We start from the raw sequence: 15,522 nt of genomic DNA on the forward strand, positions 1-15,522 counted from the left end.
ATCCTGTTAGATACAGTATTCATCCTTGTACATTTGAGTCATTTAGCAGACGGTCTCATCCAGAGTAGCCAATGTCTCTTACTACTTTAGCTGAAGGCAGACACATCCTACTCATGACCTTATCAGAAAAATGGACAGAATACAATGTTTTTTCTTAGTAAATATATATTAATTTATTAAATCATAATAATGTGTGTTACACTGAATGAATTCATAATACCAGTAGTATATGTGATACTGTGTACCCTCACATGATACAAAGTAAAGAGAAAGGGGGATACCTAATCAGTTGTACAACTGAACGCATTCAACTGAAATGTGTGTTCCACATTCAACTGAAATGTGTCTTCCGCATTTAACCCTACCCCTCTGAATCAGAGAGGAGCGGGGGGCTGCCTTAAACGGCATCATCGGTGACCGGGGAGCAGTTGTTGTTGGGGATTAACTGCCTTGCTCAGGAGCAGAAAGACCGATTTTTACCTTTTCGGCTCAGGGATTCCATCCAGAAAACTTTTGGTTACGGCCCAACGATCCTACCCACCAGGCTACCTGCTGCCCCAGTATGACCTCCACCTAAATATAACCTAGTCCTATACATGGACTCATCCTATTACAGACCCTAGGTATCGTCACCTTCTAAAGACTTCAACAATAGTCCTTTTACAAGATGGAACGTAAGTTATGCATTTGTCAAAAAACAACTTAACTTTGTTGGACCGTTTTCAAGGTACACAACTTATACATTTTTGTCTAAAGGAAACTTTATAATAGAAATACAATTGGAAGTTGTGGTAAAAACTGTAGTCTCTAGTCAATTCCTACACTACTACTCCTCATTGGTTATCAATCCATGCAGCGAGCAATATTTTTATTTCTGAGTGTTTCTCCCGAGTGGAGAGATCCATCCATGAATCATGGTCACCCGCTTTGCACCAACTGAAAAGGTTTCTCCACGAACAGAACAGGGATAAATGGATGTTTTTCAGGCACAACAAAGCAAATCATTTTAGAATGTCTGGGCGGGATTCGGCAGCGGGAACAGCAGCGGAGTGAGGAACTCATCATGTAAAACAAAATGCGGATGAATATGCAAAACATGTCAAAAAGACATATTGGTACATCGCACCGCAGACCTCCTGTGAGAGGAGTGGATGCTGTTCTGTTGTTCACAGCAGTGTTAGAAGTTAGATGGTATGCTAATGCTTCAAGCTAATGCCCATTGTCACCAATCAGCTAGGATTATTTAGGTTTAATTGGGGAACTCGCTGGGGGACACCCTCAGAACAAACCAAGGGCCCTGGTGTTATTGAGCGTGTCTTGAGTGACGTTGGTGTTGCGTGAAAATGACTGTTGGAGCCCTGTGACATCGTTTAACACCGTCAGACACTAACACTTAGGTTAGCGCAACAAATGAGACGTAATGAAGACTTTAGCATTAAAGGTTTTCAATTGCAGCAGCGTCAGACAGAGGTCTTTGAGCTTTGTGATGGACGGTAATTGGGAGCGGAGTTTGAGTTATCACCAGGTAGTAGTTGCTTTATTGCACCATAAATTCACCAGTGTGCGGACGCTGCATATGGTCTGTACTTAAATACTGATTAAATTGAGGGATCATTACCATAGACGACTGTAGAAACTCCTGAGGAACAAATTGGACACTTAATGATGAGATCATATAGAATGCTCGGTTGAGAGGCAGTGAAACGGAGGAAATACATCCTGTAGAACAGTCACGTAGCATAGAGAGGCTATGTTTACATTACAGTGGGTCCAAATACTCTTACATGGATTGTACTCATCATCTGGTCTCCTTCGCCACGGTAACCGTCACAGTCGGTAACCTTCACAGTCGGTAACCTTCACAGTCGGTAACCGCTGATCTGAGAAGGCAGGCGTTAAACATCCCATAATGAAATGCAGCGTCACACATTCACTCAACGGTAACACATCTAATCTCAGGCCACACACATAAAACCTGCAGGTCACATGATCATATGATACACTGACAGAACCGACCAATCACCCCTGTCGACATACAAATGAATGGATATGGAACGGATGTGGGTCTCTTCATTGTCAATCTCGTAGAGGAAGCCAATCACAGCCTTCCCACTGGGCATAGAGGTCAGTTCAATGTCTAGTTTTGATTTACATTCGGTTGAGTTGTCAACGTGAATTCAACAACAAAAAATGTTGTTGTTCAAATGATGTGGAAACAACGTGGATTCAACCAGTTTTCGCCCACTGGGTTCCCTCTAATCAGTTAAAGATTTTTTCCTGACATTGCTGAGTTCTACTGCATCATCATTTGACAGACAGACATTTCAGTGTTATGCATTATCTTCTCCTATATCTATGAATAAATATACATAATATTGCTGTGTTGGAAGATACTGCCACAGGGAGCAGTGTGGTCTTTGATAAGTGAGTATTGGTTTAGTCCTGGTTAAATATAGCCAAGGTAGACAGGTAACCACAAACAAAGCTAAGTTGCCAACAGCAGGCATCTAATGTTATCTAAACTTGGCCGTTTACATATCAAAGAGCCTTGATTGATGTGTCTATGAGGAAGTGTATGTGACTGTAAAAGGGTATATTCATGTTATGCATAAGTGTCTGTAGAGCACGACCTTGGGGAGTTCATGAGTTCATGACAGGTCAACAGTTCAAAGGTCAAAAGTCAAGAACATGGGGCAGGGGATGAAGGGTCAGGGCTCCGAGTCTCTTGGTTCTCGATTTGTGTTCCAATCTGTATAGCTCCTAAAGAAACAAAATCAGAGGAGAAGACAACAAGCTGCAAGGCCGGTTTTGGTTTTGCTTTAGTCTCACCAGGACGCCCGCACTGCTGCCTCTTTTTCGCCTGCGTTTCCCCTTGGGTAGCCCGAAGATTGGGTCGGAGGTACATAAAAATCCGAGGGCAGATGAGTCGTAGTCGAAGCCGGAATTGAGGTTAGTAACTGCCGATCTGATGTTCAAAGGTTCTTGTCGATCATAAGAAATTATAGAGGATACAGTCCCCACTCCCCAAGGTTGAAAAACCATATTAGGGGTTATATAGTCACCAACAATACAGTATAGAGAATATAGTGTCAGATGATGTACTGTGAGAACTGCCTATAGAAAGGCTGTTGTTTCCCCGTGACATCATACATTCATGATTTAGTTTTTGATGAGATTTTCCCCTCTGATAGAGATGAGGCAGAGACAATGTTACACCAGCCCTACTGGAGATGGAGAGAGAACTCTTGATCACCGCAGTGAATGTGCTGAAGCTGGTAATGTGTGGGTGAAGCTAGTTGGGGATGTTTCTGCTTGTGTATGTGTATGTATTTTATACACTCTGTGTGCCACAAATTGTGTTCCTATGTCTGTGCACCCAATAACATCCATATGAAAGGGTTCTATTTGGTTAGGACTTTGCACAGTAGTGTCTTTTCTATGTTTCTATACTGTGTATTTGGTTCTACTTTTTAGATATGACAAAACAAGGATCCAGCACCCAACCATATGAAAAACAATTTGTAAGCGAACACATTGTCTGATCTACATTTATTCCCCTGCTGCCCTAGGAGCCATACCTACAGGTCCTTTTAAGGTAATCCAAGGTCATTCCAAGTTCACTGCAGCAGCAGTAGGTGTGGTCCAGTTCCCACCTAGCTCCAGGGCACTGCTGGACACGGCACCCACCAGGGAGATTACCAAGTCCAGACGAGGGATCAGCACGGCAAAGGAGACTGGAGAGAGAGAGGGTAGGGCAGAGGGAGAGAAGTAGAGAGGTGATAAAGGAATCCTTAGGGTGGGAGACAATAAAGAGGGGAGGGGGAGGGTGAAGTGAGAGAGGAGATAAGAAAAGGAAGGGAAAAGGATGGAGTGGGGGGTTATAGAGTGCGGAGAGATAGGGAGCGAAGTACGGAGGTCATCAAACAGAGCATGGAAACAGATGTCTAGAGACAAATTAATCAAGCTGCCACACATGCATACCACAGCACAGATACTTCCCATATAATATACAGTTGAGGTCGGAAGTTTACATACATTTAGGTTGGAGCTAAAAATGCCAATATCGGTATCGGCCCGATGTCTAGTTTAACGCCGATGTGCAAAACCGATGTCAAAGCTGATGTGCATACCTATAGTTGAAGTCGGAATTTTACATACACTTAGGCTTGAGTCATTAAACTTGTTTTACAACTCCTTCACAGATGTCTTGTTAACAAACTATAGTTTTGGCAAGTCGGTTAGGACATCTACTTTGTGCATGACACAATAAATTTTTCCTACAATTGTTTACAGACAGATTATTTCACCTAAATTCATTGTATCACAATTCCAGTGGGTTAAAAGTTTACATACACTAAGTTGACTGTGCCTTTAAACAGCTTGGATTCCAGAAAATGATGTTAAAAAAAATGATGTTATGGCTTTAGAAGTTTCTGATAGGCTAATTGACATAATTTGAGTCAATTGCAGGTGTACCTGTGGATGTATTTCAAGGCCCACCTTCAAACTCAGTGCCTCTTTGCTTGACATCATGGGAAAATCAAACGAAATCAGCCAAGACCTCAGAAAAAAAACTGTAGACCTCCACAAGTCTGGTTCATCCTTGGGAGCAACTTGCAAACGCCTGAAGGTACCACATTCGTCTGTACAAACAATAGTACGCATGTATAAACACCATGAGACCACGCAGCCGTCATACTGCTCAGGAAGGAGACGCGTTCTGTCTCTTAGAGATGAACGTGCTTTGGTGTGAAAAGTGCAAATCAATCCCAGAACAACAGCAAAGGACTTTGTGAAGATGCTGCAGGAAACACGTACAAAAGTATCTATATCTACAGTAAAACGAGTCCTATATCGAAGTAACCTGAAAGGCCGATCAGCAAGGAAGAAGCCACTGCTCCAAAACCGCCATAAAAAAGCCAGACTACGGTTTGCAACTGCACATGGGGACAAAGATCATACTTTTTTGAAGAAATGTCCTCTGGTCTGATGAAACAAAAACAGAACTGTTTGGCCATAATGACCATTGTTATGTTTGGAGGAAAAAGGGGAAGGTTTACAAGCCGAAGAACATTATGTGTGGGGGTGCGTTGCTGCAAGAGGGACTGGTGCACTTCACAAAATAGATGGCATCATGAGGCAGGAAAATGATGTAGCTATATTGAAGTAACATGTCAAGACATCAGTCAGGGAGTTAAAGCTTGGTCGCAAATGAGTCTTCCAAATGGACAACGACCCCAAACATACTTCCAAAGTTGTGGCAAAATGGCTTAAGGACAACAAAGTCAAGGTATTGGAGTGGCCATCACAAAGCCCTGACCTCTATCCCATAGAAAAGTTGTTGGCAGAACTGAAAAAGCGTGTGCGAGCAAAGAGGCCTACAAACCTGACTCAGTTACACCAGCTCTGTCAGGAGGAATGGGCCAAAATTCACCCAACTTATTGTGGGAAGCTTGTGGAAGGCTACCCGAAACGTTTGACCCAGGTTAAACAATTTCAAGGCAATGCTACCAAATACTAATTGAGTGTATGTAAACTTCTGACCCACTGGGAATGTGATGAAAGAAATAAAATATGAAATAAATCATTCTCTCTACTATTATTCAGACATTTCACATTCTTAAAATAAAGTGGTGATCCTAACTGACCTAAGACAGGCAAATGTTACTAGGATTAAATGTCAGAATTGTGAAAAACTGAGTTTAAATGTATTTGGCTAAGGTGTATGTAAACTTCTGACTTCATCTACACATGCGTTTCCATGGTGGAGAATCCCAAATCGATCATCACTACAGTATAGGCCATACCAACAATTTACAATAATGCAACGCCTGCAAACCACCTTCCAGATGGAACTGGTTATCATTTAACAATGAGTCACACAACATGAAAGCAGCGGCCGAGATAAAGTTCTGGGCCCTTAGAGGCCCCCACAGACACACTGAAAATCCAACCGCAGACTGCAGTACCCTAAACCTTTGATATGTAAACTTCCCTTTTAAGTTGGCCTAATTTCCCTTTTCCAGGGGCCAGTTGAGGGGAGGTGAGTACGGGAGGAGAGTGTACAGGAGGTAACTGTGAACATGGCGGATAGCAGTTAGAGAAAAATACAGAGAGAAAGAGAGAGGGAGAGAGAGAGACAGAGAGGGGGAGGCAAAAAGGAGAATGGCAGGTAGAGAGGAGTGCAGGATTAAAGTTCAGAGGCTTAAAAGGGGCACATACACGCGGTACGCTCATCTAGTAATACCCAGGTTCTGGGGACCGTACATGGTCATTGAGACACCAACAACAGCAACCGAGAAATCTAATGTAACCGAATAGTCTCATCCAGCTCTCTCACCTCACATACATTTCCACAGAAGAGAGTCTCTGGAGAGACATGTTAACATGTTTGATCTCAGATCCACACAGCAGGAGCAGAGGTAGCACTTACACACAAACATCTCTCAGACTAAACACAGACACTCAACAAAAAACTAAAATGGCTTCTTCCCCTCAGAGGATCCCACCCCAAAATCTGTCACGACTATAGTTACATTTCATCAAATCATTCATTATTTACCTCAGAGCAGGACATCAAATGGCAACTTACTATTATAACATCACATGAATAACTGACCAATCATAGTCTATCACTGTCTGTTATGAGTCATTTCTAGCCTAGTAGTTGAAAGCGTCGGGCCAGTAACCGAAAGGTCGCTGGTTCGAATCCCTGAGCCGTCTAGGAGAAAAATCTGCCCTAACCCTAATTGTTCCTGTAAGTCGCTCCAGAGAAGAGCATCTGCTAAATGACTAAAATGTTTAAAAAATATATATCTCCACCCAAAATTCAGCCTGTCAGTCAGAAAGACATGCATTCACCTAGTAAAGTGGTTATCTTTTCAAATGCAAATCGCTTTAGTGTGACATTATAAAAGGAAATGGATTTGGTTTGGTTTCACAAAAGCCCATCCACCCTCAAAAATTAAATGTTTTTTTATGTTATGTGACTCCTATTGATATGGTTTTTGGAGCAAAAATGCAATTCTTCCATCATTTCATTGCATGTATGTCTCACTGAATGCATTCATCTCATTGCAACATTTCATTGCCTTCAATTGAAATCAGTTGAGAGAATGAGAGAATAAAAAGCATCTGAAAGGGAGCCTGCTGTGAATATCAATGAGATAAACATGACAGTGATGCTTCACCTCAGGTGACTACCCAGGTATTTCACTAGAAACTCAAAAACTAAATCTATTGCAGAGCCCTCAGAAGTTGTGTGTGTGTGTGCATGTGTGTGCATGTGTGTGCATGTGTGTATGTACAGGGCGAGACAGCAGAACAAGTCGAAAACATGATACTATAAATATGATGGAACATAACATGATATGAGCCTTGACCACATACATCCATTAGTCCTGAATTAACATGTGAGGTTGCAGCTGCTCCTCCAGCCCCCCCCCCCCCCCCCCCCTGTAAAGACCTGTCTAATGTGCTATTACTCCTATTAACTAGTTACATTGAGCCAGATTCCATATTCAACCAACACAGCCCTGCCCAATGCCCTTCACGTGTTCATGGATTACTGTGTGAGGAAGGGAGTGTGTGTGTGTTATGTTGTGTTCAGTACAGACACAACATACACACACTCTCCAGTGACACACACTCCCTCAAAGTCCTCATAGGGATCACAGTCTGGATAGAGCAGAGGGAGTTGACAGTCCAATGTCTCTACTGTATGTAATGTAGTCCAGGAAACTAGTGGTCACAGAAGAATGTCATTATATATAGCACCTTTGAGAGGGTGCAAAATGGAAAGATAGTAAGCTAGAGAGGTAATGTCTCTGTCTGTCATCGGTCTTGGTAATTGTATGACCTTTACCTAGAGTTGGGGGTCAATTTAAATTCAAAATGTTCCTCATTGAAAAGCATTGAAGATCGTTTTTAAAGTTTTTTTTATTTGGCATTTTATATGATTATACAGATAACAGACAGAACAGAACACACGGATCCCCTACCAAATCAAACCCACCCCAATCCCCATGCTCTAACAGAACACACACGGATCCCCTATCAAATCAAATCAAACCCACCCCAACCCCCATGCTCTAACAGAACACACACAGATCCCCTACCAAATCAAACCCACCCCAATCCCCATGCTCTAACAGAACACACACAGATCCCCTACCAAATCAAACCCACCCCAGTCCCCCCTGCTCTAACAGAACACACACGGATCCCATATCAAATCAAACCTACCCCCCCATGCTCTAACAGAACACACACGGATCCCAAATCAAATCAAACTCACCCCCCCATGCTCTAACAGAACACACACGGATCCCCAACCAAATCAAATCAAACTCACCCCCCCATGCTCTAACAGAACACACACGGATCCCCAACCAAATCAAATCAAACTCACCCCCCCATGCTCTAACAGAACACACACGGATCCCCAACCAAATCAAATCAAACTCACCCCCCCATGCTCTAACAGAACACACACGGATCCCAAATCAAATCAAATCAAACTCACCCCCCCATGCTCTAACAGAACACACACGGATCCCAAATCAAATCAAATCAAACTCACGCCCTCCCCCCATGCTCTAACACGGCTATTCCCAAACTGGGGGATGCGTAATGCCGTCGGGGGTACGCCAAATAAAAATGACATGAAACCTTCATTCTTGCGCAGACATTCAGAAACAAAACATGCCAATTTGAAAAATAAGCCAAGGAAGTTTTGAGTGAGAATTAAGGTGACTTTCGAGTAGTAAGACGTGTATAAAAGCAACAGATACCATTAATAAGAAGGGGCTAGATGCGTCTTATATGGTGAGCTACCGATTGGCTAGGACAGGCAAGCCCCATACTATTGTGGAGGACTTCTTTCTGCTGCCGTGGATATGGCTGGGACAATGCCGGGGGAAAAGGCCCCAAAAAATATACAGACAATGCCTTCATCAAACAACACTGTTTCACGACGCATCAGTGACATGGCAGGAGATGTTTTGAAACAATTACTGCGTCATATACCAGCCAGTGAATTATATGCGTTACAGCTGGATGAGTCAACAGACGTGGCGGGCCTTGCACAGCTTCTGGTATATGTCTACTACGTTTATGGGGGGTCAATGAAGGAAGACATTCTCTTCTGTAAACCATGGAAACAAGGACAACAGGAGAATGTTTTTTAAGTACTGGACAGCTTTGTGACATCAAATGGACTTCGGTGGTATGGTTGAAAAATTGCAAGACTATGTTAAAATGCTTTTATAGCATAAAATGGTTGTTTTATGCAACAGAATAGAGTATTCTGTTAACTATTGTGTGTGTGTTCTACTGAGGATGGGCCTCTGGGAGAAAACACTGACAGGAGATTTACCATGTCTTTTGGGTGATAAAACCTAATGAGCATTCCAGAGCATGAGTTAATGTTTCTGTTCTATACCGTACCAGGGAGAGATGGTTCCAGTTTGGAGTCAGAGGGACTGACACTGGTCTCTATACAATGAAAACTGTTGACACAGCAGATACTGTCTGCTATGTATTATAGGTATCTTTCATACAAATCTTAACCGTGTGACCCATTCCATGTATCTGTTGTTCGTCATGTAGGTTGAAAGGGGTGTATCTTGGCTATAAAAGACCTTTGAACTTCTGTCTCGGGGCTCTCAACGAATCATTTGACCATGAATCGTCGACCAGACATGACCAGCCATCATTATCGTAGAGCAGTCAATGGATTGACTTTATATGTGTGTGTTGTATTGACCTGCTCCATTATTAATAAGTGATTAAAGATGTAGTTTAAGTATAATTCTGACTTGTGTGATAAGTTTGTCTCTCCTCATTTGATAGTAAAGAAATGAACCAGCACAGTGGTCAAGACGTCTTGGGAGACATAGTGGAGTGGTAACGCGCGTGCAAGCAGTTGCTCCCGATGCCACTTGGGTACACTGCAGCATCCACGAGAGGCTCTTGCTGCCAAGGGAATGCCTGACAGCTCTAAAGACGTTTTGGACACGACAGTGAAAATGGTTAACTTTGTTAAAGCAAGGCCCCTGAACTCTTGTGTATTTTCTGCATTATGCAATGATATGGACAGCGACCATGTAACACGTTTACAACATACAGAAGTGCGTTGGTTATCAAGGGGCAAAGTACAGTTTTTTTTTAAATTGAGAGACGAGCTTAAAGTTTTCTTTACTGTCCATAATTTTCACTTGCATGATGACGAGTTTCTCACACGACTGGCCTATCTGGGTGATGTTTTTTCTCACCTGAATGATCTGAATCTAGGATTACAGGGACTCTCCGAAACTATATTCAATATGCAGGACAAAATTGAGGCTATGATTAAGACGTTGGAGCTCTTCTCTGTCTGCATTAACAAGGACAACACACAGGTCTTTCCATTATTGTATGATTTTTTGTGTGCAAATGAACTCAAGCTTACGGACAATGTCAAATGTGATATAGCGAAGCACCTAAGCGAGATGGGTGTGCAATTACGCAGGCACTTTCATGCCCTGCCTCCAGTCCACTTACCGATATCTGAACAAGAGAGCCTCATCGAAATTGCAACAAGCGGTTGTGTGAAAATTGAATTTAATCAGAAGCCACTGCCAGATTTCTGGATAAGGCTGCGCTCAGAGAATCCTGCCTTGGCAAATTGCACTGTTAAGACACTGATGCCCTTTGCAACCACGTACCTATGTGAGAGTGGATTCTCGGCCCTCACTAGCATGAAAACTAAATATAGCCACAGACTGTGTGTGGAAAATGATTGAAGACAGACTCTCTCCAATACAATCCAACATTGCAGAGTTATGTGCATCCTTTCAAGCACACCCTTCTCATTAACCTGTGTTGAGTTATTCACATTTTTTGTGGAACAAATATGGTTTTATATGTAAGATGGCTAAATAAAGAGTCAAATGATTGATTATTGATATTTGTGCCCTCGTCCTATAAGAGCTCTTTGTCACTTCCCACGAGCCTGGTTGTGACAAAAACTCACACTCATTCTTATGTTTAATAAATGTATCGTATAGTGTGTGTGTGGCAGGCTTACAATGATGGCTAAAAACAAACATTTGAGAGTGCGCTGACCCTGGTGCTAGAGGGGGTAAGCAGCTGGAGGTTGAATGTTTGAAGCAGTACGGGACTATAAAAAGTTTGGGAACCACTGCTCTAACAGAACACACATGGATCCCCTACCAAATCAAACCCACCCCAACCCCCCCCATGCTCTAACAGGTACCCACCCCAAAACCAGACTTAAAGCAGGCATGATATACAATGAGCTATATAATAAAATAAAACATTTAAAAAAATAGTAATAATACAAAAGATATCATAAAACAAAAAGTATTAGTAAATAGTACAAATAATCATACAAATTCTAATTTGGGTTGGTTTATGGAGTTGTGAAATTAGCTGGATCCATGTCTTAGGATAGGTTGCCAGATATTATAAAATGTAATTGCAGATCCCCTAACGGAGTAGCGTATTTTCTCTAGCTTGAGATGTTGCATAACTTCCTTTATCCAATGGTTAAAAGTAGGAGGAAACCGATCCTTCCGCTTAACCAGTAGAAGACGTCTAGCTACAAGAGTAATACATGCTAGCATGTTGCCCATAGAACTGTTTAGAGGGGCATCCTGTGGTGCCACTCTATAGAACTGTTTAGAGGGGCCTTCTGTGGCGCCACTCTATAGAACTGGTTAGATGGGCCTCCTGTGGTGTCACTCTATAGAACTGTTTAGAGGGGCCTTCTGTGGCGCCACTCTATAGAACTGGTTAGATGGGCCTCCTGTGGTGTCACTCCGAATGATGTAATAAAGGCTGAAGGTTCTATAGGTCTCTCCAGTATCTTAGAAAATGTCTCAAAAATTGATATCCAGAAATATGTCCAATTCGGGCATGTCTAAAACGTGTAATAAAGTAGCAGGAGCCTGCTTACATCGTTCACAAGTAGAATCTATTTCTGGTCTAATCTTAGATTATTTGTCCTTTGACCAATGCAGCCAATTAACTATTAATTAATTTAAATTGAATTACAGCATGTCTTAGACATAGAGATGAAGAATGTATTCTCTGAAGCATACTCTGCCAAGTTTCTGGAATCTAGGAATATTGAACTATTATACTAACTGTTCAAAAGATGCAAAATACATATCAGTGTACAAGTTGTTCAGTGAGGAGATCCCTTTTCCAGACCAGAAATAAAACACCCGGTCTAATAATGATGGAGAAAATGTATGGTTCTTTAATAAAGGGGCAGAAGTAAAAAATTCACTGAGACCAAACGATCGCCTGAACTGTTTCCCAATTGTTAGAGAATGTTTCACAATAGGGTTTTTAGTGTATTTGGAAACAGGCTCAGCTAATGCAAGTTTAGAACAGAGCTAAGGAGGTGAGGCCACAGGATAAGATCTCCAAGGTCAACCATTTCTGGCCTGTAAAATCAGGGATTTCTGTCATCTAATATAGAACGATTCTTATATTAGCTGCCCAGTAATAATATTGAACGTTTGAAAGTGCTAGACCAACCTGGGGGTGAGATCTCTGCAATACTCTCACGTATCCAAGGGGTTTTCTTGTTCCAGATAAAAGCAGATATCGGTTTATCTATGGAGTTCAAAAATTATTTTGTCAGAAAGATAGGAATATATTGAAATAAGTATAAAAACTTAAGTAATACATTCATTTTAACAGTGTTAATTGTTGGATGGTGCAATTGTTGAGAAAGTGAGCTTATGGTTGTGTGGGGGTAAGGGTTGAGTGTGTGTGGGTGTATGTGTATCCCACAACTGTTGCGAAGGAGTAAAAGATGTTAGGGACAATAGAGGATGATCCACAGCTATATATATAATACAAATCGAGGTGAGGGCAATGGAAATGCATTTCGCAGTTGATCTACTTCAATTCGGTAAATTGCACTGTGTGCTCTTTTCAAAGGATGGATCCCAGTCGGTTCAGGGCTATGGGATACAGGGGGTCGAGGGTGGTCTGCCGGGCATTGGGATGACAACCCAACTCGGGATGAGGAGGGCTTTTAGCGGGTGGAATAGTAGGGACCAATTGGAGGTTTACTTAGTAGAAATGCAAATATCATGGTACAGCTATATAGACACTCAATCATCATGTTACTTTTTAATGGTACGTTTACAAACATATATTTTGATAAAAATAATTTAAAGTTGTGTCTCATTATGGTAAGTGGTGAAATAAGTATAGCCAGTTCCAATTGTAATTGCCTAGCAGATAATAAGAAAAGACAATCAGTATTTACCTGGCTAAAAAAGAAGGAATATAATATTTATTGTTTACAGGAAACCCATTCAACAGTTTTAGATGAAGTTTTGTGGAAAAAGAACTGGGGGGGAGAAATATATTTCTCCCATGGGCAAAGAAATTCAAAAGGGGTGATGGTTTTAATTAACAATACTTTTGATCCAAATGTGCAAATTGTCCAAACAGATCCTCAAGGTAGATGGATTATTTTAAATATGTTATTGGACAATAAACAGATATGGCTTATTAACCTATACGGTCCGAATAATGATGATCCAAGCTTCTTTGAAAATATATATAAGAATTTATCAAATCTACAAGCAACAATAGACTCTATTATTATGGTGGGAGATTTTAATACGGTCTTAAATACCTCTATGGACCGGAAAGGAAATCACACTACAAACTATCACCCTCAGGCACTTAATAAGGAAATCATGAATGTCATGGATATATTGGAATTAGTGGATATATGGAGACTTAAATACCCTGACCTAGTGAGATATACATGGCGGAGGCTTTATCAAGCTAGTCTTCTTGACTACTTTCTTATTTCATTCTCTCTGGCACCAAAAGTTTAAAAAAGTGTTGATAAGGGACAAAATGCGGTCGGATCATCACATAATTGGCATATATATTACTCTTACAGAATTTCCACGTGGGCGAGGATATTGGAAATTTAATCAAAGCCTACTAGATGACAAATTGTTTAGAACTAGGACATAAGAATTTATCACTGACTTTTTCAGACATAACATAGGTACAGCAGATCCCCGTATTGCAATGCAAGTCAGTACTTATCTATAAAACAAAAGCAATTTAGATCAAAAGAGTCCATATTAACAAAGGGAATTGAAGGACTAACAGTACAGTTAGATAGCAATAAAAACGGTACCATAGAGGCACAGAATAAGTTAGAGGAAAAAGAAATGGAGGCACTTATTCAAGAAAGATCCAGTGTAATATATTATAAAAAATAAAGCGAACTGGATGGAAATGGGGAAAAATGCACCAAATTCTTTTTCAATCTTCAATATAGAAATGCTACCAATTTTTTTTAATTAAAACTTGTTACAAATGATGGAGTCACGCATGATTCACCAAATTATATTTTGAAAGAGGAAGTAAAGTACTTTAAGAATATGTTTTCGTTTCAGGCTCCTCCATCTCCACTAACTGAAACTAATTGTATGGATTTTTTGTTTTTAATTAACATCTGTACAGAAAGACTCATGTGAAGGCCAAATTACAGAGGAGGAACTGCTTGATGCAATTGGGGCCTTTAAGGATGGGAAAACTCCAGAGCTGGATGGCATACCAGTGGAAGTATACAAAACTTTTTGATATACTCAAAGGACCATTATTAGCTTGTTTTAACCACTCCTATATAAATGGTAGATTATCAGACACGCAACAAGAAGGTCTGATATCATTATTACTGAAACAAGACCCAAGTGGTATATATAAAGATCCAGTCCATTAAAAAAATTGGAGACCTCTTACACTTCAGTGTTGTGATGCAAAAATCCTAGAAAAATGCTTGGCACATAGAATTTAAAAAGTATTGTCAGATATTATTCATCCTAATCAGACAGGTTTTTTACATGGACGATACATTGGAGATAATATAAGACAAGTGCTGGAAACACTAGAACACTATGAAATATCGGGGACACCAGGCCTGGTTTTCATAGCTGATTTTGAAAAGGCTTTTGATAAAGTACGACTGGAGTTTATATATAAATGCCTAGAATATTTCAATTTTGGGGAATCTCTTATAAAATGGGTTAAAGTTATGTATAGTAACCCTAGGTGTAAAATAGTAAATAATGGCTACATCTCAGAAAGTTTTTAACTATCTAGAGGAGTAAAACAAGGTTGTCCACTATCGGCATATCTATTTATTATTGCCATCGAAATGTTAGCTGTTAAGATTAGATCAAACAATAATATTAAATGATTAGAAATCCGTGGCTTAAAAACTAAGGTGTCATCGTACGCTGATGATTCATGTTTTCTTTTAAAACCACATTTAGAGTCTCTCCACGGCCTCTTAGAGGATCTAGATACTTTTGCTATCCTCTCTGGATTAAAACCAAATTATGATAAATGTACCATATTACGTATTGGATCACAAAAAAATGCACATTTTACATTACCATGTAGTTTACCAATTAAATGGTCTGACGGAGATATGGACATATTCGGTATACAAATCCCAAAAGAAAG

General features: G+C 40.7%; 1 protein-coding gene across 1 annotated transcript in view; it reads right to left on the reverse strand.

The window, feature by feature from the left end:
* Window positions 1-252: 252 nt before the first annotated feature.
* The window catches only part of LOC139549655 (neutral amino acid uniporter 4-like), a 293,437-nt gene continuing 278,167 nt past the window's right edge, over window positions 253-15,522 (reverse strand). Inside the window, exon 19 of the mRNA XM_071360322.1 lies at window positions 253-3,734. Within this exon, the coding sequence (XP_071216423.1) occupies window positions 3,607-3,734 (128 nt within the window). The 3' untranslated portion in view covers window positions 253-3,606. The remainder of the gene's footprint in view (window positions 3,735-15,522) is intronic.

This window comes from Salvelinus alpinus, chromosome 22 (assembly GCF_045679555.1).
Source record: "Salvelinus alpinus chromosome 22, SLU_Salpinus.1, whole genome shotgun sequence".
In the NCBI taxonomy this organism is placed as follows: domain Eukaryota; kingdom Metazoa; phylum Chordata; class Actinopteri; order Salmoniformes; family Salmonidae; genus Salvelinus; species Salvelinus alpinus.